Source organism: Ascaphus truei, chromosome 22 (genome assembly GCF_040206685.1).
Source record: "Ascaphus truei isolate aAscTru1 chromosome 22, aAscTru1.hap1, whole genome shotgun sequence".
Taxonomy (NCBI): Eukaryota; Metazoa; Chordata; class Amphibia; order Anura; family Ascaphidae; genus Ascaphus; species Ascaphus truei.
Window position 1 is genome coordinate 10,416,183 of NC_134504.1, and position 23,918 is coordinate 10,440,100.

Consider the following 23,918-nt stretch of genomic DNA (forward strand, 5'->3'; position numbering starts at 1 on the left):
AGGATGCGAAGCCGGAACTCGTTCTCTTTCCGTTGTGGACGCAGGCTGGATAGGAGAGGGGTGAGGGGGTGAGTCTGTCCCCCGGCACATGGCTGAGCTCTGGGTTATACTCTGCTGCACAAAGGGGGGAAGAGATTCCTCCAGTCCCTTTATGGTGGGTGGGATTCCTGCTTCTTCACCTTGTACAAATACTGGTCTTTGATGTGGGAGGAGCCCTTTTTAGCCAGTGATGTGTATAGCCTGGCAAATTAAAATGGTTACAACCACACTTCTAAAACCCATTTGCCCCCATCCCCATGCACCAGGGTTGTAGAGTAAGTTCTTCAGGTTAAGGGATTATTTGCACTTGGAGGGGTTGGTCATTTTTATTGACCCTGGGACGTCTGCATAATGCAGGGGGCTTAATGCAAACAAGGCGCCTATTAAACCATTGGCGCCTTGTGCCCTTGGGCAAGTCACTTTATCTCCCTGTGCCTCAGGCACCAAAAACAGATTGTAAGCTCCACGGGGCAGGGACTTGTGCCTGTAAAATGTCTAACGCGCTGTGTAAAACTAGCAGCGCTATACAAGAACATGCTGTTTATTATTATTATTATTATCATCGTCTATGTAAGTATTTAATTGGAAAAACTAATTGACGACTTAAGCTTTTCTAAGCACTTGAGGTCACAGCTGATTTTAGGTTGTGTTGCTGGTAGCAAAGGGGTTAATATGCCAAGACCCCAGTAACCCCCCCCCCCCGTGTGTGCTGCAACCTATAATTACCCAGAGTTTCCTCTTGAAGATGTGCTGACATGATGATAACCATTGCGTGTTAGACTTCTGATGCTGATGAAGTTACTTCAAATCTGATGCAGCCATCTTCATGCATACTTTTTTATTTCCATGAATGGGTGAACACCACAGTTTTAAGTTGTTCCAGGCTGTGTACGTTGTATCTGTCCTGCATGGTGATTGTAAATGTGCTATTCCTAATTCTACGTTATTTTGCCTTTCAGAGCAGAAGATTCGTCGTGGGAAGCGGTACGTTGCTCTCGGGAGGATCACCACTGTTACTTGTAACTTAAATCTAATAAAGTAGCATTTCTCCAAGTGTGTGCGCCCTGTGTGTTTTTGTTCGGATATTTCCAGACGCACTGTCTTTGAACCTCTGAATTGCCCATTCAATGGCTTCATTGGCCAAGCAACCGTGCAATAGTAAATGGCTTGTTATAACTGGTGCTTCTTAGTCAAACCCTAAGTTGCACTTTTAAATGCAAGTTACATGTCAGATAATGTGCAAGATTTTTTTTTTTTTTATAGATATAGAAGATTGGTAGTTTAATGCACTTCTTGGTGACTTTATTTATTTTTCTCCTCCCCCTCTTTTTTTTTTTTTTTTTTTTTTAAAGGTGTCTCCAGAGCCCCACTGCATGTTTCTTTTCTGGGCACCCCTTGCTTCCTCTGAAATTGACAGACAGAAAAGTTCCCTGATGCATGCACTTGCTGCAATTGTGAAATGTTTAGTTTGTCAATTTTTAAAACCCTTTTTAATAGTAAACAAACTAAAAAAAAGCTTTATACAGAAGGGTGGGGTATTGGTGTTCATGACCAAACCCTTAGACCATAAACGTGTTATAGCATATACTGTATTATATAATGCTATACCCATGTTTGTCTAAAACGGGAGCGCAATCTTTTTTGCTCTCTGCGCGCCTTCCTCCTTACCGTGGTTCCCGGCGTCTGGATGGCATGTTGCCATGGTGGTGTGTCTCCAGATGCCGGCTGAACCGTGGTAAGTAAGGTTTACAGAGGCCTTTGGTGCTTCCCCAGCATTAAATTAAGTGCCTTGGGGAAGCGGGCAGGGCCTCTAAACCTCGTGCCACCCAGTTTGCGCACCGCTGATCTAAGGGTATGGTGATGGACACCAATACCTCACCCTTCTGTATAAAACAGACTTTTTAATCGTAAACATTGCACAATTGCAGCGAGTGTATTCAGTAGGGAGCTTTTCTGTCTGTTTATCCCTATTTGCACCACAGCAATAGTTCTACTGACTTACTATTAGGCTGAAGCAGGTGTGCCTTTCCCCATTATTTTTCCTATAAAACCTCAAGGGGCTCAGGCTGGGCACGTAATGTCTGTTTAAAAGGCCAGTGGGCCAATAGGAAGCCGTAACAATATTACTTGTGGCTTTCTATTGGCCTTCTGGACCTTCTTTTAAAGCAGCAATATGGGTTTCTTTAAAAAAAAACAAGATCCAGGTGGCTCTGGAGCTGAACTGTGTTGATTTCGGCTGCGGGATCCCGCGCCAGTGTCTGCAGTCAGGGAAACTACCTAATAATGAAGGTATTTAAATGTCTTGTAACCGGCCAATAGGAAGCCGTGACCATCCGGTGTGGCTTCCGATTGGTCTGCGTGACTGATGTCGGCACCCCCTATGGAGGTAAGTATTTCTGGAAGCAGGGGGGCCAAGAGCTGAAATGAACACTGGTTGGCTCCATTGAATCACATGTATGTTGGGGAGCAGCGGGTCCCAAACCTGGAATAACGCATGCGATTCAGCTCTGCAGACTCAGGCTTCCAACCACGGGGTACATCGCCCCCCGTGTTTCTTAAGACCATGCAGCTTTAATGGGAAGATTAAAGTAGAAATTGCAGTTGTCACGTGAGCCACAAGAGGACTCGAATGAATCTTTAGAGGGCCCATGTGTTCTAAGTACATAGTATTCTATTCACAGGGATGTCGCCCCCAAGGCCACTTTATTTTATCCCCCCACTTGTATAGGAAACAGGGTCTCCAGCTCTGAACTGCATTCATTTCCCCTGCTGAGTAGCTCCTCACCTGGAACGATACTGCCAGTGCCTCATGCAGGCCCGTAGGAATGTCATAGGTTACTATTGGCAAGGGGGTTTAAACCTGCATGAGGAACGGGAAGCCCTGCCCCAAGTAAGACTAACTGCATTAATTGTCAGAGATCCGTCCTGCTTCCTGTAGGTTGGGGAACCACACCAGTGTGTTAAAATCTTTGGGTAGGTTTCATAATTGAGGTAGTCTAGTGGCCCAGTTGCAATAGTGCAAAATAAAAGAATATGTCTATCAGATAGTCCCCTTTTTATTTAGATTGCACAAAGACAGGAGAAAAGAAATATGCCAATATACTGCTTGTAGCACCCAACAGGAACGCAAGTCGCCTGGAGTCATGCTGTAAATAAACTGCTCCGCGAAGCAATACATGACGAAACAGGTCTCTTAATAAATAACTGCTTTTGCATCAGAGCATCCTTTTTATTTGGACTAACCGTTGATATTTTAGGACACGCTATTAAGTGCTCCACTCTCAGGAAACTGTCCAAACTGGTATAAAAATGATATATAAGATGAGCGATGAGAATTGACATTATTAGATATGACCAGAGGAGGGAGCTGCAGACTTTCCATCTGGCAGAATTTCCCCAAAACGTTAATAATTCCATCATTTCCAGAGATGTAGGGATTCTTTCAACTGATGCAGTTTTGTGAATCCAGTAAGAGGCGTATCGGATGTGATTCTTTTACTACTTCATTGTTATTTTTGACCTCCAGAAAGAGGTTAATAACTAAAATGCATGCATAATTCTGATATTCTGACAGATGGATTATAAACTGTTAATGGCACCCAGCCTCCCCCACCCAATTCCCATGCTTTAGTAAGTCACCCTGAATAAAAGGAAAGCCGCTGGAGATTGGAGACATTTTTTTTTATTTCAGAAAACAGCAAGCGGATTTTTGATTACCCACAAATTTTTAACATGTGCAGCATGGACACGTATAGTGTAATAAATCAGGATATCTGACCATACGTTGGTGTGCGTTCAGACCTGTAACAAACTGCACACAAATTAAATTACGTAAAGAACTGCGCGACGCACGGTGCTAAAAAAAAAAAAAAAGACAACATTATACACAAAGCCAGAATTATATTAAGATAATTGACAGCAATTCAAATTAAATATATATATATATTTAAATATATATTAAATGCTAACTTTGTTTCCAAGCAAAGTGCTGTAGATGAAAGCAGCAGTCCCCCTACTCAATTTAAGTAGTGCAGCTGTAGGTTTGTTGCTGGGTGTGGTACCTTTTACAAGGTGCAATTCCACCAAGGACCATATTTAGTTATAGGTTAAATGGTTAAAATCTTCAATGTGTTGTATTAGCTGCCCCCCTCCCCCCCCCCCCCCCCCCCCATCATGTTTCTCTTACAGAAGTGGCTGGGGTATTATTATTATGGTGTATCTTGTTTGAGCACCACTGATAACAGATGTATGTTGTGCCCACCACCTCTCCTTATCAGAGAACAAACTAGGACAGAGTAAGTATCCTTAAGACTATTGATACTCGTTAGATATTTTTTTTTTGAAGCACACATTTCAACCATGAAACGCTTCACTACCATTAGTGCATTTAGGCCCTAAATGGGATTGCACCTTGAATGGACCAAAACGAGTTTCCCGTGTGTGTAATATCGCTGAATTTTCAAGGCAACACCGAATAAGAATAATGTTTGTCATTTCCTTGGGGAAAACGGCCCTGAATGTTTTTTTAAACTCATAGTTCCCTCTTTGATTACAGTTGGCCTACCGTTTTCACCCCCACCCCCCTACGTTTTTCTCGCAGAGGCATTTAGTTCAGCAGAAAGATAACTTTCCCTCCCTACCGTTCCGGGAGAAAAAAAAATGTCTGCCTGTCAATGCCACGCCTGTGAGCCAATCAATGAGGGGGAACGTTATCTGATTTGCATCTCCACTGGTGGGCTGTAAAGGTGGGACAGGTATACTTGCTGAACAGTGAGATACCCCACTGGTAATAGCCTAGTCTCAGGGGGGCAGTACAAATAAGTACTAATAAAGACGGGGTACATATCCCTACATATAAACCCCAGGTCAGCAAGTTGTCCCAGGCCAGTTTTTGTTCAGATCTGACTTGGTAATGTTGGCAGAAAAGGAGGATCATTATCACACTTGGAGTATAGTGCTGGTATGATTACTGCTATAAAGTCCCCCTCCCCCCCCCCCCCCAAATCTCTATAGTCCAGGGACGGCCAACTCCAGTCCTCAAGGACCACCAACAAGCTCAGGTTTTCACGATATCCCTGCTTCAGCATAGGTGGCTCAATCAAAGACTCGCCCACTGATTTGAGCTACCTGTGCTGAAGCAGGGATATCCTGAAAACCTCCCCCGTTGGTGGCTCTTGAGGACTGGAGTTGGCCCACCAAGAAATCGATGTTGCTTTGAAGACATCTCGGGGGAGAAGACCCCATAGCGTGTGCATAATATCGCACACATGAAGAACTCGCGGTCCTTACACAAAATAAAACGCGATCACACAATTTACAACAAACCCCCAAATCTTTGGAGGGACTGCTGCTTCACCCCCGTCACTGGCAGCGGAGCATGAAGGGGTTAACCCAGTCTGCTGCCAATCCATTTTTAAACCTTCCCAGCAGAGAAAGGGTTACAGTTGCTCGGCCAAGCGTCATTTTGCGTACGAAGGAAAATATATAAGTTCACATAGTCAATTTGAACACAAAAAAGTAGAAAATCCGTTAAAAAAAATATATATGTTATTTTCCAAAGGGCGAAAAGAAATCTCGCTAAATAAGTCTCAAAACCGACCTCACTGTAAAGACCATGTTAGCTGAGGAGCGCAAAATAAAAGTTGGCAATTTTAATCAGAACTCAAAATCTGCGAACGGTAACAAAAATAAACATATATATATATATTCCTGGGGGGAGATGTATCATGGCCACTTTGGAGCAAGATGGGAGAATTTGTATCTTGTTCCTCGAGTCCCAATTTCCATATGGGGTGAAACCACTTCCCATAGCGGGAGAAGAGATCAGCGCCAATCAACTGAATGGGTCCAGCATCCGCACAGAAGATCAGCGTTACAATATATAGAAGGGCCGTATTGATGCGTTAAGGTACTTTGTCCAGCGTATTGACTAACCTCCGGGACAGGTTATCGGACGGAGATCCCCTCCACGTTGACTGCCACTGGCGTCAATGCAGGGTCACAGTGCGATAACCTATATCGCAGGTTAGTGAATCTCTGGCAGCGCCAGTGGGCAAATACGTGCGAGCTTGACCTATACACCGGAGGCATACCCTTGATTGTGGGAGAACTTCGTTTTTGACTAGCACCCATGCGCTAAGCCTTGTTGGGCCCTGGTTGCTTTGCTCCAATTTGACCCCGTATGAGATTTGGGGCGTGGCGACACGAAGAATCAACATGTCTCGCTGACTTCCGTCTCCTTTGATCGGCGCCGGGCGTCAAACACTCGGTTTGAGCCACGAGATACATACTCCCCGATGCAAAATAAGGATTCCTGGCCCAAACTGTTCCCAGATACATCCCCCTTATTCACAATGCCGTGAAACGGTTTCCCGGTGCTGCGGAAGATTTTAGTGCTAATCTCTTCTCCGACCTGGGGAAGGCTTCTACACGGCACGCGCCAAAAGAAGGGCATTAGTGTTCCAACGGTTTTGGAAACGGTGAAATAATGAAAAAAGGGGTTGGATCTCGAAGTGTTATATTCATTTAGTGACTAGTGTTATTATTAAATTCTTATCTTCCTAGGTGGAGGTAAATGTAGAGTTTTCGTATATTAATATTCTGATATAAAACTTTCTATGAGTGTTGTGACCCCTCTCGGACAGCAAAAGGGGTTCATTTAAACTCGACCCATAATTAAATAATTTCCCGGCCACTGTGGAGTTTCACGTGTTCCCACTTAATCTTTCAGAAAGACCCCATTTTTTTTGCCACGAGACTTTTGAGATTGTACGTCACTATATATAAAGCGCCCTATGCTTTAGCCGCGGTTTCTATAAAAGCACAGAAATATCGGTATATAAAATAAAACTGAACATAGCCTAATTCACATTACTTGTCTTATGGCTGCTTCATTCCGGGAAACGAATCAACATGAAAACGTGAAAGATTTATCGACGACACATCCCACAACACTTTCTGTTATCTATACATCCAACACACACATCTGTCGTCCCATATACTGTACATCGTATTTTCCACCTGCTTGTCACCTTCGTGATCGCCTCACACAAGCCAATGTTAGAGCTCAAAACCAACTCAAATATTACACGCGCTATCCGACGCCCGACAATGCAAATCAAGCTTTTGTAGCCATGTTGGCGCGATCCAACCCATTCCCGGCCAGCGAGCGCCGTCTTCTGTAGCAGTGAATGGGTCAAACAGGATTTTCTTTTTTGGGAAGAGAGGAATTTTGCCACCCTGAACATGACCACGCTGTGCAGCATGATGATGCCGAGTATCTACACACACCCAGCCCACTTAAAAATGGCATTTCCTACTTGTTATCTGAAGGGTCTTGTATGTTGCTGGCAGTGGATTAATAGGACAAATCCCCCCTTTATCTTGGCTTAAAATGGGAGAAATCGACGAATAGCCCAACAAGTTCTCCATCCATCCGGCATTCTGATCTAGAAAATATTAAAGTACCAGACCCAAAGTTGTTCTGTTTCACCGCTTGGGAACCAGGGGTTAAACCGGGTTATTTTCAGTGTCATCACACACACAAAATTAGGTAAAGATCGTAGCAAATAAAACCCCCACTTGTGAGCACATTCATGTCTCAGACACGTCTGCAATCTCTTAGCGTACACAGCTTCCGCTGCCGCCAGGGATTCTGGGTAATGACATGCAAATGAGCAGTGTGTGTCACTCTTTCCTTCTTACCCATTTTAACATGGATTTCTAGAAGCCTGCCGCAGTACACCGATTTTCAGCACAGCCTGGGTTAAACAAGTGCAGAGCCTGTAACCCTACTCACAGACCGCTTTTTTTTCCTCAGCTTTTTGGGTTCTCTGCAGCTTTTTTTTTTTTTTGTAAAAAAGTTGTAGTGTCTTTAGCCAGATTAAGGGAAATAGCAGATAAATATCAGATATTAGAGGTAAACGGATGAGGTGCGAGCAGAAGCATCCATTTTTCACGGGAAACAAATAAGTCGAAAGGTTCAGTCAACCTTTAAGCGTCCGAGGAAGCAGCGTAGTGTCACAATTTGTTTGATAATTGTCTTTTTTTTTTTAACTTAACACGGCAGTCTGCCAAGTTTTTTGGTTCCCGAGATACTTGCCGGTAAAATGAGCATGTTCCAGTTCCCTCCGGGGGAAACGTGGCGGTTTAAATCCGCTGTATCACGGCAGCCAATGGGAATGGTCACGTGACACGGGGGAATTGTATTAAAAAAGGAAATGCCAGTGGTACCTTAACCCGGTAAGTGTCTCGGAAACCAGAAGCCCCTGGAATTAATGCGGGGGATCCCCTGCTTCCCATGGTAAAAAGAAAAGAAAATGGGGTGACATTCCGGCTTTAACCTCTTAGTTACCATAATGGCGGGCAAGTCATTGCGTGGCAATGCGTTGTGGATCCTTCTAGCTGCGCTGGCGTTAGTCCAGCGTTAGAACTCTATCGAGAGCAGGTGTGGTCTTCTCCAGTCATCAAGGGCCATAAACAGGTCAGGTTTTCAGGATATCCCTGCTTCAGCACAGGTGGCTCAATCAGTCCCAGCTTCAGCACAGGTGGCTCAACCCGTGGCTCAGATTGAGCCACCTGTGCTGAAGCAGGGATGTCCTGAAAACATTACCCGTTGGGGGCCCTTGAGGACTGGAGTTGCCCAGCCCATACCCTAGAGAGGGAGGTAATTTAATAGCAATGAAGAGATTACATACACACACACTCAGTACTTCTCAGCACACCAGTCAGCTCATTCTCAGATGCAAAGGGACTTCCCAAACATGATATTCAGCTAGAAAATTCCCCCGACCGACAGTCCCCCGTCTCCCAAGGCCATGAAAGGTTTTCTTTTTGGCATTAAATCAGTATATTTAAGGCTACCAACTTTCAAACACGGGAAATGGGACAATCCCGGGTTATTAAGACCAGCGTCTGGCCGGGGAGAACCAGTGGTGGTCATTGGTCAGTGGCCGGGGGATCTGCCTTTTCGTAAAGTTACCACTATCCTGCCATTTAAAGCTGCAGTTCAAGCAATATCCTACGTGTGTTTTATTTCATAAATAAGTTCTGTACTATGAGCAAATACTTGTAACATTTAAAAAAAAAAAAAACTATTTTAAAAGACATTTTTAATGTATTCTAATGTAACAAGCATTTGTGTTTCTATGGCAACCATTTACACACTCACATCCCCTTCCTCTTCTGAGACAGGCTCTGGCTCTTGAACCCTGCCCCCTCTCTAGCAGTGCACCAATTGTATCTAGTGCCTGCCTGGTCACATGATCTTCCACACAGAACTTTGCATCGTGGGTAATCTTCTGCAGCCCTAACAGTGATACAAAGAACCCCCGAGCCGAATCTTCAGCGATCGATTACAGGAGAACGTATCGATCTGCAGCTTAGCCAATCACTTGTCAGTGTGCAGGTTGTGTAGATGCCCATATTGAATGGAAAAAAAGAAATAAAACATTTTTAAAACGGCGGCTTTAAGGGAGCGGAATACATGGCCGTGCTGTATAACGAGCGCTACTTCCCATCTTCAGGATCTCTAGTCTGCACGGGCTCATTGCTAAACTCGGCTAGAGGCGTCATATAGAACTTGTCAAGGGGTTTCCCAGACGTGACATTGTGCAGTCCCCCTGCTGATTGGGGGGGCGGTCGGTAACCCGAAGGATGCTAGTCTGAGAAAAACGTACCTACGAGATAGAATGGCAGTGTAAGGTGGCGAGGTCGGGCACGCAGACTCGGGTCTCTCGCAACCGGAAGCGACACGGAGGGGGGGAAAACAAAAACAAAAAAACACACACAACTTAAACTGTACAACCACATAAAAAACATTGGGGGTTTAACCAGGCACAACCCAACAACATATAAATGGCAACGCATAGCGTCGCTGACCCTGCTGGCACTGTAGGGGTTAACAGTGTAGTCCATGGGGTGGGAAACTCCAGACCTCAAGGTCCACCAACAGGTCAGGTTTTAAGGAGATCCCTGCTTCAGCACGGGTGGCCCAATCAGTGGCTCAGTCAAAGACTGAGCCACCTGTGCTGAAGCAGGCATATGCCTGAAAACCTGACCTGTTGGTGGCCCTCGGGGACTGGAGTTGCCCGCCCCTGGGTGTAGGACCAGAGTGAACCAACCGCGGTGATGCTGGACAGGTTTAAATCTCGGTGACCTTACAAAGGAAACGGGACAAGTGGTTTTACACGTGTAACCCATCTAATTGGGTTGTTATATTTACATGGCACCGCCCTGCAAGCTAAGAACCCACACGCCACCTCTAACCGTTTTCTGGTTGGTCCTAGTTGAGGCATACAGTATATGTATAGGGGGATAATTCTATATAAGCCGAGGCGGATGTCTATCTCCATTAGGCTTTGATGGGGAGAGTACTGTATTTAGTATTTACCCCATAATCTTAATTTAGGGTAACCCGCCATCTCCCCCACTTGGCTCCTGGTTGTAAATAATCCACTTTAAAAAAAAAAAAATACATCTAAATCTTTCCACGGATATATTTAGGCCTTTGAGTGGTGGAGAGGTTCACGACACCAGCGGGCCTCATGCCCTCCCAGCACATCGCGGGGCTGCTCCACGGAGCGATCAGGCGATGGGCGGTATCGCGGTTGAGGTGGTTGCCCTCTCCCGGCCAGATCGCGTTCACCCGTTCTTCCCCTAGAAAATGAGTGGGCAGCCCGTGACAGAGCCACGACGTCGTGAGGCCCCCCCGGCAGCGCCAGACCCTGTGACGTGATGGCTGCACCTTGGGGGCATCCAAAAGGGTTAAAGTAGGCGTCACCAAACACCAAGACTTAAGCCATTAAACTCATACTGGTCTCAACGTGGGAACATCTCAATGCTGGGAGATTTGGAAGGAAGAGGACAATCGACTTTCCACTGGGTGGAGGGAAGAATCTTTTTTCAGAAGAAAGTGGGAACATGCCAACTCCCCTTCAGCTAATTTTGAGGGAACCCAACTGAGAAGATCAGCATGGTGGTCAGTCTGGGCCAGGAAGAGGCAAATCGACTTTCCCCTTGGTGGAGGGAAACTCTTTCCAGAAGAAAGTGGGAACATGCCAACTCCCCTTCAGCTAATTTTGAGGGAACCCAACTGAGAAGATCAGCATGGTGGTCAGTCTGGGCCAGGAAGAGGCAAATCGACTTTCCCCTTGGTGGAGGGAAACTCTTTCCAGAAGAAAGTGGGAACATGTCAACTCCCCTTCAGTTAATTTTGAGGGAACCCAACTGAGAAGATCAGCATGGTGGTCAGTCTGGTCCAGGTCACTCCGAGACTGCGTCTTGAGAAACGGTGGCACGGGTTTGGGACGACAATACAGCCCGGGTTTGCAAAAGAAAAAACGTGGAAATGAAGTTTAATACTGTAAACAGCGAAGGCTTTTCACATGTCATGGTCCGTCGGCAGCCTCGGCCTCTGCTTCTTTCGAGGAACGGGGATCCGTGGCGGAGTGCATTAGTGGGACATAAACATCGTCCATGTTTGGCATGACAAATATTTTCTGGGGAAAAATAAAATATGATCAGCGAAGCATAGTTCCGTGAGAGAGAAGAGGTAGAACAAGAGGTCGGTCTCCGAAGCCAGAGGGTGGCAAGTTAAGGGGTTGTGGTGAGGAGCTACTTTTTTGTACTCTGGGGGAAATACGAATACAAATACCTTTTCGTGCCACAGTTTAGGAAAAGTCGCCGAAAATTGGGCTTTCTTCGTTATCTGCCCAAATCATTTGCAAATTCTATATACTGCGCGGCGCTGCGTATTCTCGGCGCTATATACAAGAATAGTATTATACTAAAGGCACTTTACATTAATCACGCGGGGACAGTAAAGGATATGGAGAGGCGGAAGCAGATATTTGGTCGGCGGTGGCTTCGCCAATAAGGTAAGTTAGATTTAGGGTTAATTTAGCGGTTAGGGTAGCGGCGCTTTAGGGTAAGGGGCCTCGGGGTAAGCGGGGGCCTCGGGGTAAGGGGGCAAGGTTTTAGGGTAGGAGGAAGCGTTCGTATTGGGGGGTTTTAGGCTACAGTTAGGGGCTTACCTTGGTGGCGAAACAGCTGCCGGAGAGATTGGCTAAACGCCAGCGGAGATTTGGTCGCGGTAAAACGTCCGTGACCAAATGTCCTAGAACGATGTAGGGGGGGGAGGGGGGAGAAGAGATAAACGGAACATTGACAGACAAAGAAAGAAGGTACAGGGAGAGAATGAAGGTTGGGGGCTCTATGGGGGATGAGTGAGCAGATTGAGGACTTTTCCTGGGGAGAGGCACAATGTGAGCGCCGTGTGATTACCCACCTTATTTCTTTATTTGTTTTTCGTGGCGGTTTTAGAATTAATTTTAATTTGTAGGTAAGGGCCCAGAGCATTCAGCGCCCATATAGCGACGGCTGCTGTTTATTCACACTCGCGTCACCCGACTGGTTTCCATGAAGACTTCAAACAGTCTTATTGGAGAAACCGTTGTATACAGTAGTGTCCCGCTTCTCCGCGATTTGCCAATACGGTGGTACGTTTCATGACTGCGAAGGGGTGCTGCCGAGTCCGCGCATACGCAGAAGGGGGGCCCGCCGAGTCCGCGCATACCCAGAAGGGGAGCCGCCGAGTCCGCACATGCGCAGAAGGGGGGCCCGCCGAGTCCGCGCATACGCAGAAGGGGGGCCCGCCAAGTCCGCGCATGCACAAAAGGGGGGCCCCACCGAGTCCGCGCATGCGCAGAAGGGGGGCCCGCCGAGTCCGCGCATGCGCAGAAGGGGGCCGCAGAGTCCGCGCATGCGCAGAAGGGGGCCACCGAGTCCACGCACACGTGAAGGGGGGCTGCCGAGTCCGCGCATACACAGAAGGGGGGCCGCCGAGTCGGTGAGCAGGGCAAAAAACGTGCGGTGAAAACAGACATCATACTGGTGAATAACACTGCATAAAATAAACGCAAGGCGTTTTAAAGCAGCAGCCCCCGCTACTCGCCATATTTGGTTTTTGATTATGTATATATCTCTTCTCGCCCTTTCCAGCGCCGTTTTCATTTTTCAAATCGGACGCTCCGTTCCGGAGATCGAAGCGTGGGAAATAGTACAAGTGTCCGGGGGGGGGGGCTTAAAATGGCGCTCTCCCCGGGGGGGATTCGTGGCCCATGTCTTACCTGGAATTCCTGTTCCAGTTTCTTCTCGATCCACTCGGTGACATGAGCCAGGGTCACTTCTCGCTCCCCAAGCTTTGGCCGAGCTTTCAGCTCCAGGTGAGGAGGTTTTCGGAAACCGTACCTTGAAGAGAAACGCAAAATGGCAAATTCAACGCTTTGTTCAGTTTTCATTGGACTCCAGTTGGAGTCTGCGTACCATGAATATATGCAGCAGTGGCGTCACTATCCTTCAATCAGTGTGTATAGAGAATTTCTGGGACCAGGACGATGGGCGAAGATGTGAGACTCTTCAAAAGGAACAACACAACACACAGACATACCAAATCTCAGAGGAACAATGGACGGTGGACACCAGGACGCTTCAACTCGTTTTCCAAAAGGGCCAGATCATTTAGGAGTAAAAGGGTCACAAGGTTATTACAAATGTAATTTTAGATACATTTAAAGACTTAAAGAATATTGTATTCGGACACAGGGGTGTGCGTGGGGGAGAGTTTTGGGGGGTGGGGCGTGTCGGTTGCAGAGGCCTCAACGCTGTCATGCGTCGTCATTTGACGTTGGGAAAAAAAGGCAAGGGGGCGCGAGCAGGAAGGGGGGGGCGCAGCTCCAAAATGTTGCGCACCCCTGTTCTAACACGTGTGCCTTGTATAGTTACATTACCTAAAGTTTCAGTGTCAAAAACTGCACTTCGCTGCCTGAGCGACTCGTTTAAAATTAGTAGAGCGTCCAATGGCTACATCAAGGCCCCGTGTGGGGCGCCAGTGGAAGGCCCCGTGTGGGGCACCAGTGGAAGGCCCCGTGTGGGGCGCCAGTGGAAGGCCCCGTGTGGGGCACCAGTGGAAGAGCCCTGGGGTGGTAGAAGGAAGAGTATTGTGTGTATTCCATAAAGGACAGAGCATTATGGAGATAGATACACCACAAAAAATAGCGCATTAGCAGCTGCGAGGGGTTAACAATGCAAGGGAGCGCAATGTGTGACTAACGTGGCCGCGACGGGGTTAATGCCGTAGCCTCGTCGCAAACCTCTTGCTAACAAGATGTTAGCAGCGGCAGAAACGAGGAACCCGTGAGGGTGTTTTCCAGGGGTCCCCCCCCAAATCCCCACCATGCATCCCACGGTCACATTACACCGTGGGTTAAACCGCTTCTGGGTAATGCCAAGGAGAATACCGAGCGTGTCACTTGGGGCCTTCCATTCATGTTAGTTAGGGGGCTGCCCAGAGCTTTTGCCCGCTGTATGTTATGTGGAGACCGTATAAGCAAACGCTCAACGGTTTGTATCCATGACGACGGCTGTAAGGGAATGTAATGCACACGGATATGAGACATTCAGTCTGGACCAGTCCTTTGACGCCAGACATGGCTGCCGTGTGTCCTGCTGGTCGCTCACACGTACCGATACCGCTGCGGTATTTAATCCAAGAACAGAATGCGCCGTGAGGCTCAACCAGTCTTCAACAAAAGGCTTCCTCCCCCCCACGCCCCCAAGTGTCTGTCCACGATTTATTCCTGATGAAGGTGTGAATGAGCACCGGAACGGCGGGCTAGGACATATGGACGCGTCCGTTTCGCCGTGACCCAATGACTGCAAGCGCTCAGCCACTGCTCACCTCGCCGCCGGGACACACATCCATCGGCCGCTTTGTCGCCAACGTAAGTCACTAACCTTAGCCCCTACCCTAAAACCCGCTCATCTTAACCCCTAATACCAACGCTACCCCCTACCCTAAAAACCTTAACCCCTAATCCCCGACCCTAAAAACCTTAACCCCTAATCCCCTACCCTAAAAACCTTAACCCCTAATCCCCGACCCTAAAAACCTTAACCCCTTACCCTGATCTCCTACCCTAATCTTTACTGCTAAAACGCCTGAAGTTAACCCCTTACCCTAACAGCTAAAGTTATCCCCCTACCGACTAAAACCCCTACCGTTAATCCCCTTACCCTAAAACGTCTTGTCGAAGCGGCGGAGGTTCCCCCTGCGGCTAAATGCCGGTTGGGAGTTGATCGCGACCAGCTCCTCCCATTCCGCCGACAGACAATGGAATAAATGACGCATTTGACTGAACACTGGTTGAGCCTCACAGGTCACAGATGTTGCAGACGCTACTACCCCCGTTAACGCAAGTAACGCGCCAAGTCGCCCGTTAAATAACAGGTGTGTTCTCTCCTTAACTCTTGTTAAATAACGTGCCAGCGATAACGCCACACATTGCGTTAACACCGGAAATAACTGTCTGCTACATCTGCATTCCGTGCTCATTGGCATGTCATTACCCAGAATCCCTGGCTGCAGTGGAACTGTTGTATGCCAAGACACGTGTCCGAGACGTGAATGGGCTCACCAGTGGTATGTGTTGTCCTTGCGAACAGATTCAGCCTTCTCTGGGTGTACTTACCATATCCTGTCAGTAGGAGGCGGTGGAATGTTAATGGCCAGCGTCCCCCGGCACTCCTGCACTTCCACGGTTAGCAGCAGCGGCGTGTTGGAGACCTCTTCTATCTTCTTCTTGATGAACTCCGTCTCTGTCGCCTTCTGGAAATATTTCGACTTGGTGATTTTATCCACGAATCGCATGATCTTACTGGTCCGATGTGGCCCCGGGTACCTGGCGGTTTTGGGGGACAAAAAAATAGGAGTTTCAGTTTTTCTGCAACGGGTGCACAATGACGGCTATGCTCCTGTAAACACCCATAGGTGCTGTCTCTCCTAGGACCCTAGGCAGTTAAAACCCCTTTTAAAGGACCGGGTGACCAGGGGTGCTGGAGTGCCACCAGACTTCCGGCACTCAACCATGAGATCACTTGGTGTATCAATCGCGTAATCGCGGACAGGCCCCCCAAAACATGAACAGAAGCGGGGAGACCTCAACCTGTTCCGATCGTGTTCACAGCTCCAGCAGGGAACGCGATCTCCCCCTAGAACCAAAACAGGCATTTAAAGCAGCAATACAGATTTCGTTCAAGGTGTATTTTTAATTACAGGGTTGAAGCAGGGGATCCCCAGAGCTGAACCCCGCTAATTTCAGCTCCGGGAACCCCCCGCTTCCTGAGATACTTACCTCCGTACGGGTGCCGGCATTTATGCAGCCAGGGAACTGTGCGCCTAACATAATGGCGGCTTTAAAATGTCACGCCGCAGGCTGGCCAATAGGAAGCTGTGACGTCACCCGGCGCGGCTTCCTATTGGCCCGCGTGAGACCAGGACCTTTAAACTCCACAGAGATACTGGCACGCTCTACGGAGGTCTGTATCTCGGGAAGCAGGGGGTCCCCGGGGCTGAAATGAATGGGGTTCAGCTCCGGAGACCCCCCCTGCTTCAAACCTGTAATAACATAAACAATAAATGAAACCAGCATTGCTGCTCTAATCCATGACGTACTCTACATCATAGGGCCCTGGGGCACCGGCTTTTAAGATGTACAGAGTATATCATAGGGCGCGCTAAGAGTTTAAGGCGTTTAATCTGGGTGGGGGTGGGGGGGGGGGGAGTGTCGGATACCTAATAGTAATGCACGTTATAACGTTAGTTTTGTAAACACGGGAAGTTGAGACACGGGGTCTGATTTCCGTTGGCAGCTCCCTTTTGTGTGATATTACCATGTGCTGCACAGGCAAAGCCCCCCCTCTCTCCCCTGCGTCCTCATCTTCACTGGCTCCAACAGAGACAGGATGGGCTACTCGTCACCCCATACCTCATCAAGCTCCTGAACAAGCTCCTCACCCCTACCACATGCAGCACTTACCACCCGAGATCTGACTCCAAAAGACTGTTCATGGTCCCAAGGTTCAACAAAGTATCCGGCCGCTCCTCCTTCTCTTACCGTGCACCCCAAAACTGGAACAGTCTACCGGAGACTCTCACAGCCGCCGCCAGTCTAAGTTCTTTCAAATCTAAGGCTGTCTCACATTTTAATCTGGTCTGTAACTGTTACATACGCCCATAATATAATATATATAAAAACATGCAGTAACCTAAAGAAACCAAAACACACAAACTCAATTCGGCCGGCTTGCTGGCTCTTACCCCTCAGCCCCAGGAGTCAGCTGTTTATCTCCCGTTGATTCAGGGGCGTCGTCTTCATCAGATGACCCAGCGCTGGAGGATTCCTCATCGCTGTCCGCGAGGTAGTATGCTCGTGGCCTGGCCCTGTGGGAGGGACACGACATAAGCTTGGAGAGTTCCAGTTAACGGCATAGTGGGACGTAGGATGTCCCCTGAGCTGAACCAGTGTTAATTTCACCTCTGGCAACCCCCCCTTTGCTCCCAGTACATAAGGGGGAAAGGAATCGCTGGTTCTTCTTGGTTATTTAAACCCCCCCACGTCAGATGGGCCGCCTGACACAGGAGATTTATACAGCCATTTTGTTACGCCCTGACGGTACCGGCGCTACCTTCCATGGTAACCATCTCCGGAACTAGGGGGTTCCCAGAGTTGAAAATAGCACGTTTCATCTCCGGGGGCCCCCCCAGGCTTTCACCCATGTAAAGAAAAGAAACGTCTCCACTAGTCATGCTGTACGGAGACCCACCAGATTCTAGCTACAATCTCATAAGTTTTGGTAACGCTACCATTACCAGCCATAGGGGTTAATAAACCCAATGTACCATAACAGTGGAATACATTCATCATGTCACCATAGACTTTGGTATAATACATCGAAAACACCTTTGTGTCACATTGTTGGAGAACCAGTAGGGAAGACCATGGAATCTTGGCCCGTACATACGGTGGTCGATGACCTCAACGTCTAACAATGTTGTAGAAATATGCATTCATATTGCTAATTACTAGGAGCTGGAGCTAATGGAAGGAGGCACAACACGCTGGAGGCGTGAACATGTGCGCTGGGTCCTTCAAAGGTGAACGGTGCTATTTTTCGCTCGCAACAAAGCCCCAATTCCTGCCGTGTTTAACGGAGAAAGTACATACAACGCCACGGTATCCCGCCTCCCTTTACAAAAAACAATAGGGAGCTGTGATGTCATAGTCTACATGATGTCACCGCTATCCTCTTGGTTGACACCACGGTTCAGAATAAACTGGAAGGGCTCTGGCTAGGGAATCTGTGTGCAGTAAATGCATTGGGAAATCTCTCTATGCTTTTAGTCTGACTAACACGCCACCCTATTAAACGTGGACGCAGTAATAATGGAACGTACTCTATCCCAGCAGGAAGCACAACGTTTTAAGATGGAATTTCAAATCATTTATTTGAACACATTAACATCATCTTCCCAAGAGCTGCCATTTCTTACAATATGTGTAGATGAAATAGCTTTTGTTAGTGACACCGATGGCAGCTTTTCGAACACAAGACCACTACTCGTTTCTCCTGCGGGGTACAGGCTACGTACTCAACTTGCACGATTGATCCGACTTGGTTTGTCGATAGAAAATATTGATTAGTGCTTTACTCACTTCCGTAACGAACAGGATCTTATACAAAGGGGGGGATTCCCCAGAGGGGGGTTGAGAGAACCCTGCTCTAAGTCCATGGGGGCTAAGGTATTAGTATAGGAACCCAAAAACAGAGGAGGGTGGTGCTAGCAGGGAACAGAGGCAATGTATTACAGGAAAGAAAAGCATTCCCTTTTGGCTGGACTGAAAAGCACACGACAGAAGTACAAATAATATATACTTTATTTGTATGTTTAAAAATAATTGGATCCCAGTAATACAGGATCATATTCAACCTGAAGTCAAATATACAACTATGTATAGTGATCGTGGAGGCGATGTACCACGGCGAAGGTGGAGCAAAAATGGAGGCAAATTGAATCCTTTTTGCCTGGCGTCTGTTTGCTTCAATGTATCAAGATCTCTGCTCCAAGTTCTGTGCCACGTGTCATCCTCACGATGCAGATTGTGAGATTCATGCAACGCTGCGTCTCTGTGCAACGCTGCGTCTCTGTGCAACGCTGCGTCTCTGTGCAACGCTGCGTCCCTGTGCAACGCTGCGTCTCTGTGCAACGCTGCGTCTCTGTGCAACGCTGCGTCCCTGTGCAACGCTGCGTCTCTGTGCAACGCTGCGTCTCTGTGCAACGCTGCGTCTCTGTGCAACGTTGCGTCTCTGTGCAACACTTTTCAATGGAGAAATTCATGCTTTTTTTTCCTTCAAATTACTATTTCTAGCACAGTATTGAAGCGGGGGGGGGGGCTTCTGGAGTTGAACCCCATTAATTTCAGCTACGGGGACCCCCTGCTTCCCGAGATAGACCTCCGAAGGAGGTGACGGTATCTCTGCAATGTTTAAAGCTCCCGCGTCACGTGAGCCAATAGGAAGCTGAACGTGATGACGTCACGGCTCCTTATTGGCCCACAGGGCGCGGGTGCTTTGAAACGCCGCCATTACGTGAACCCTGCTAGCCGAGCAGAGTAGCTACCGGCGCCCCCTGCAGGGAAGCAGAGGGTCCCCGGGGCTGAAATGAATGGGGTTAAACTCCGGAGACCCCACTGCTTCTATCCCATGTTAAAAAATTTGCAATAAATAAAAATTGCCAGCTTGGATTGCTGCTTTAATGTTGCATTTGCGTTGAAACAATCCACTAACTCCGAGGCTGAGTAAACTTTTCTGGCTAACAATTTGCGGGGGGGAATTTGCACTAGGGAACACCATCTCACATCTGACGCAAACGCACACGGAAAAGGGAGCCGCGCTTCCAAACAAACATCTCTTTTAACTTTCTTGGCGTCGATGCATCTCCTCCCATGTTTTTAATCTCGTTTTAGTGCATTGGTGCAGATTATTCCGGTAACGGCTTCGCTGACGGGTTACAATGGGATTAGCCATCAAATCTGGAGATGGCTCAAGGTCACGTTGGAAATTCACCTTTGACATCTGCCACAAGAGAAAGGGTCGTATGGTGCCTTGCTGCTTAGCACCGCGTTGGCAATATGACCCTAAGGGACGTATTTACTAAGACGTGCTACTCTGTAAAACAGCTTCCATATTGGAAGGCAGATTTACCAAGCCATGCTGGGAGGCTTCTTATGGAATAGTTTGGCTTAGTAAATATGGCCCTAGGTCTTCTACCAAGACATGAAAAGGTGATCCATGGAAGAGCGAAAGTACAGCTCAACCCCGCTATAACGCGATCCGCTACAACGCGGATCGCTTATAACGCGATGTCAGCGTGGCTCCCAATTTTCGTATTTATGAATACTTTACAACACGATTATTGGCGTCTTAAATACTTTATTGTACAATGCATACAATTGTACATTATTTCTAACGGGATCCGCTTATAACGCGATGTGATTCTTTGGGCCCCAAGCGCAGCGTTATAAGGGGGTTGAGCTGTAGTTAAAAGGAGTGATTCTATAAAAAAAATACATTGTATTGTAATCACTCAAAACATACTTTCTTCTGTACCGTATATAGAAAGAACAACGAGGGAATGGGCGTATGTAGAAGGTGTTTAATAACACGCTGAGGGTGTGCAAACTTTCAACTCACCATTTAATTACCAATCCCAAGATTGATGAAGGCAGAGAAAGAAAATGTAAGAAACATAATTAGTGGCGAAAATACATCAGCCGAACATTACTCCAGTTAAAAATGTACCTTCTTGGCTATTTAGGAATCAAGCGATTTAAGGGTGTGATCGCGCCCCAAACCGGCAAACGTCATATAACACAAAAAAAAGGGGGCCAAATTATAATCACTACTGACTGATAAACTATTTTAGCGGCATCAGGGAGACTCGAGTGGCTTTTCCCTCTCCAAGACTCCTCTTACTCTCACTATTGATTCCGGAGTAAGGGCAGTTACATCATCGAACTGGCTTTAATGCTTCACTTGACTGTATCCTCCATGTTGTTTTAGCTCATTGGTCTATGGAAGTTTAGAAGGAGCATGCAGAAAAGTGGAGCGATTTCCTTGAAAAAAACGGAAGGAAAACAAGGCGTCCAGGTCAGATTTCCCACTAAACCTGGGCCTAAATTGGCAAAATTTCCGCCCCCATATAAATTTGACGCGCTCTCGGGCCTATCGGACCCAATGGGAAGCTACGTGCGTGTGCCAGCCCCCACTGTGACGTCACGCGGCGTCTCGTTGCCATGGCAGCGTAAAGGGGCGACATCAAATGGCGTCACGACTTCACGTTTTCACGTCAACGTGCCGCCGGACGACGTCACGTCGGTGACGTCATTGGACGCCAGGATTCCAAAAAGAGCAGGAGGGCGGCACCAAGGAGGCGGCCGACACCGGCAAGTGCCTAGGAGGCGGCAAATGTGGAAATTCGCCGCTGAAGGCGCCCCTGAAGAGTACAGGGGTTTGTGCCATTAACGACATGCACAGGTAGAGGGAGAAGAGGGAACCTGAACAGAATCCCACAGGGTCTCATGACCAACCCCCAGAGTCTTCAAGGACCACGACCAGTTGCAGGGCCTTCTGGCCGCAAAAGTGTTACAAACCCTGAGAAAACTTTTTAACCAAGCCAAAATATGTATACATATTCATATACATATATATATTTATTTTTTTAAACTGGCAATTCACATTTAGAAGAAAAACACCTCCTGTGGCGCTGAGGCAAGGATAGGGATTGGATTGTGGACAAAGTTCTTCCGATTGATAACCTCAAGAGAAAAGACAAAACATGCAGACAGCACTGCAATAGTGCATTACCCAGGGACAACAATGATAATATTAATTAAAGAGAGCATTTAATACACAACAAAAAACATATTATAAAACACAATGATTGCAATAAAAAAAACTTTCTGTGCCTCTGCACTAGACAGTAGATCTGGAAACTTGCTCCGCCTTTGGTAAAACTGAAAACCTACTCACCAAAAGTGACTAGGACATGCGCATTTGTTTAAGGGTCTTGTCAACAGTCAACCCACTAATTGGAGTTTCGAAACGCGTAGGAGGTTTTTTGGCATCGCAGGGACACCGTAGCTGTGATCATCCAAGTGGTGACGTCAGAGGAGGAGTCGATCGACCAGACTCTGTCAGCAAGCAGACTCCGAGCATAGAAGGGGATCCTCCTCCGTTGACTGGCGAAATTCACCCCACGGCGAGCGGCTTACCTGTTGACAAGACCCTTAAACAAATGCGCATGTCCTAGTCACTTTTGGCGAGTAGGTTTTCAGTTTTACCAAAGGCGGAGCAAGTTTCCAGTGCTACTGTCTAGTGCAGAGGCACAGAAAGTTTTTTATTGCAATCATTGTGTTTTATAATATGTTTTTTATTGTGTATTAAATGCTCTCTTTAATTAATATTATCATTGTTGTCCCTGGGTAATGCACTATTGCAGTGCTGTCTGCATGTTTTGTCTTTTCTCTTGAGGTTATCAATCGGAAGAACTTTGTCCACAATCCAATCCCTATCCTTGCCTCAGCGCCACAGGAGGTGTTTTTCTTCTACGTTCCCAGGTCTGGTTAGGAGATACCAGATTAACTTCTTTGGGCAGCTCCAGGACTATCTTTTGGACTTTATATCACAGGTTTTGTAATTATTACTGTTTGCATGAGCGCTATTTTTCACCTATATTTCCACCAGGCAATTCACATTTGCCTGCAAAATCTCACAACACCAACTGGAATTTTGTCTCATAGAAATGATGTTTGTCAAAGTTCTTGTAGCCTTATGGGCCCTGAAGAGGAGCTGATTCGTTGTTCGCAGTGATACATTTCAGTGGATCACTTCTAGTAGTAAATTTTTTTTTTGTAAAATTGTTTTTTTATTTAATTTATGGTAAAATATTTTCCATATATGTTTTTCAGTGTTAAATAATATAGTACAGCAAAAAAATAAATAAATTGCAAAACATTATAATTCTGTGTTTAGCTTGTTCCATTTTTTTAACACACACACATCATCCCAAGGGCAGTACCAACGATACGGGGTCATTCCTTAAGGTTGGAGAAAAGGAGATTTCACCAGCAACAAAGGAAAGGGTTCTCTACAGTAAGGGCAGTTACAATGTGGGATTCATTATCCATGGAGACTGTGATGGCAGATACAATAGATATCTCCAAAAAAAAAGGTTGGACATCTTTTTAGATGGGAAAGGTATACAGGGATATACCAAATAAGTAAACATGGGAAGGATGTGGATCCAGGGAGTAATCCGATTGCTAATATTTGGAGTCAGGAAGGAATTTATTTTTCCCCTTATGAGATATCATTGGATGATGTGACACTGGGGTTTTTTGTTTGCCTTCCTCTGGATCAATAACTAAGTATAGATATAGGATAAAGTATCTGTTGTCTAAAATTAGCCTAGGTTGTAACTTGAAGGACGTACGTCTTTTTTCAACCTCCTCTACTATGTCAGGTGGAGCGCAATCTTTTTTTCCCTGCGCCCCCCTGCCGGCTGTCGCCCTCTTCTCGCGCCCGCCCCCCCCTTCTTACCTTCGCTCTGAAGTCCTGGTGTCACGGCAACGCGACGTCATTTGACGCCGCATTTCCATGGAGACGCGTCACCAGGAGCGTCTGAACCAAGGTAAGGAGAAGTTTACAGAGGCCCTGCAGTTTCCCCGGCATTGCATTTAAATGCCTCCGGGAAGCGCGCGGGGGCCTCTGTAAACTCTGCGCCCCCCGCAGCGAATCTCTCGCCACTTTGCGCACCCCTGTACTCTGTAACTAAGTATGGAATAGCATAGATGCCATCTGACATGGTAATGGGGGGTGGGGGGAAATCGGTGTGCTTGGGCAAAGGCTTCGCACCTTCTCCTCCTCCCGCCGCCTCTTCTTAGATTGCCATTCACATTCCGGCGCCCGCGCAGCCATATGGC

At 47.2% G+C, this 23,918-nt stretch overlaps 1 protein-coding gene, 1 long non-coding RNA gene and 1 other non-coding gene across 8 annotated transcripts in view; 2 read left to right on the forward strand and 1 right to left on the reverse strand.

Moving 5' to 3' along the window:
* Nucleotides 1-39: 39 nt before the first annotated feature.
* On the forward strand, nt 40-1,092 carry LOC142472769 (uncharacterized). The gene is made up of 2 exons (XR_012789833.1): nt 40-154; nt 999-1,092. It is a non-coding gene; the product is annotated as an uncharacterized LOC142472769 (long non-coding RNA).
* A 39-nt stretch (nt 1,093-1,131) lies between these two features.
* On the forward strand, nt 1,132-1,268 carry LOC142472909 (small nucleolar RNA SNORA50). The gene has a single exon (XR_012789892.1). It is a non-coding gene; the product is annotated as a small nucleolar RNA SNORA50 (small nucleolar RNA).
* A 2,433-nt stretch (nt 1,269-3,701) lies between these two features.
* TEX2 (testis expressed 2) overlaps nt 3,702-23,918 on the reverse strand; it is a 77,396-nt gene continuing 57,179 nt past the window's right edge. For 5 of the 6 annotated variants that reach the window (XM_075579941.1, XM_075579944.1, XM_075579943.1 and 2 more), the window contains 4 exons: nt 17,195-17,317; nt 15,567-15,776; nt 13,167-13,287; nt 3,702-11,537 (listed from right to left, as the gene is read on the reverse strand). In XM_075579941.1, the coding sequence (XP_075436056.1) occupies nt 11,427-11,537; nt 13,167-13,287; nt 15,567-15,776; nt 17,195-17,317 (565 nt within the window). In that variant the 3' untranslated portion in view covers nt 3,702-11,426. The remainder of the gene's footprint in view (nt 11,538-13,166; nt 13,288-15,566; nt 15,777-17,194; nt 17,318-23,918) is intronic. The other variant, XM_075579946.1, reaches the window with a different exon arrangement.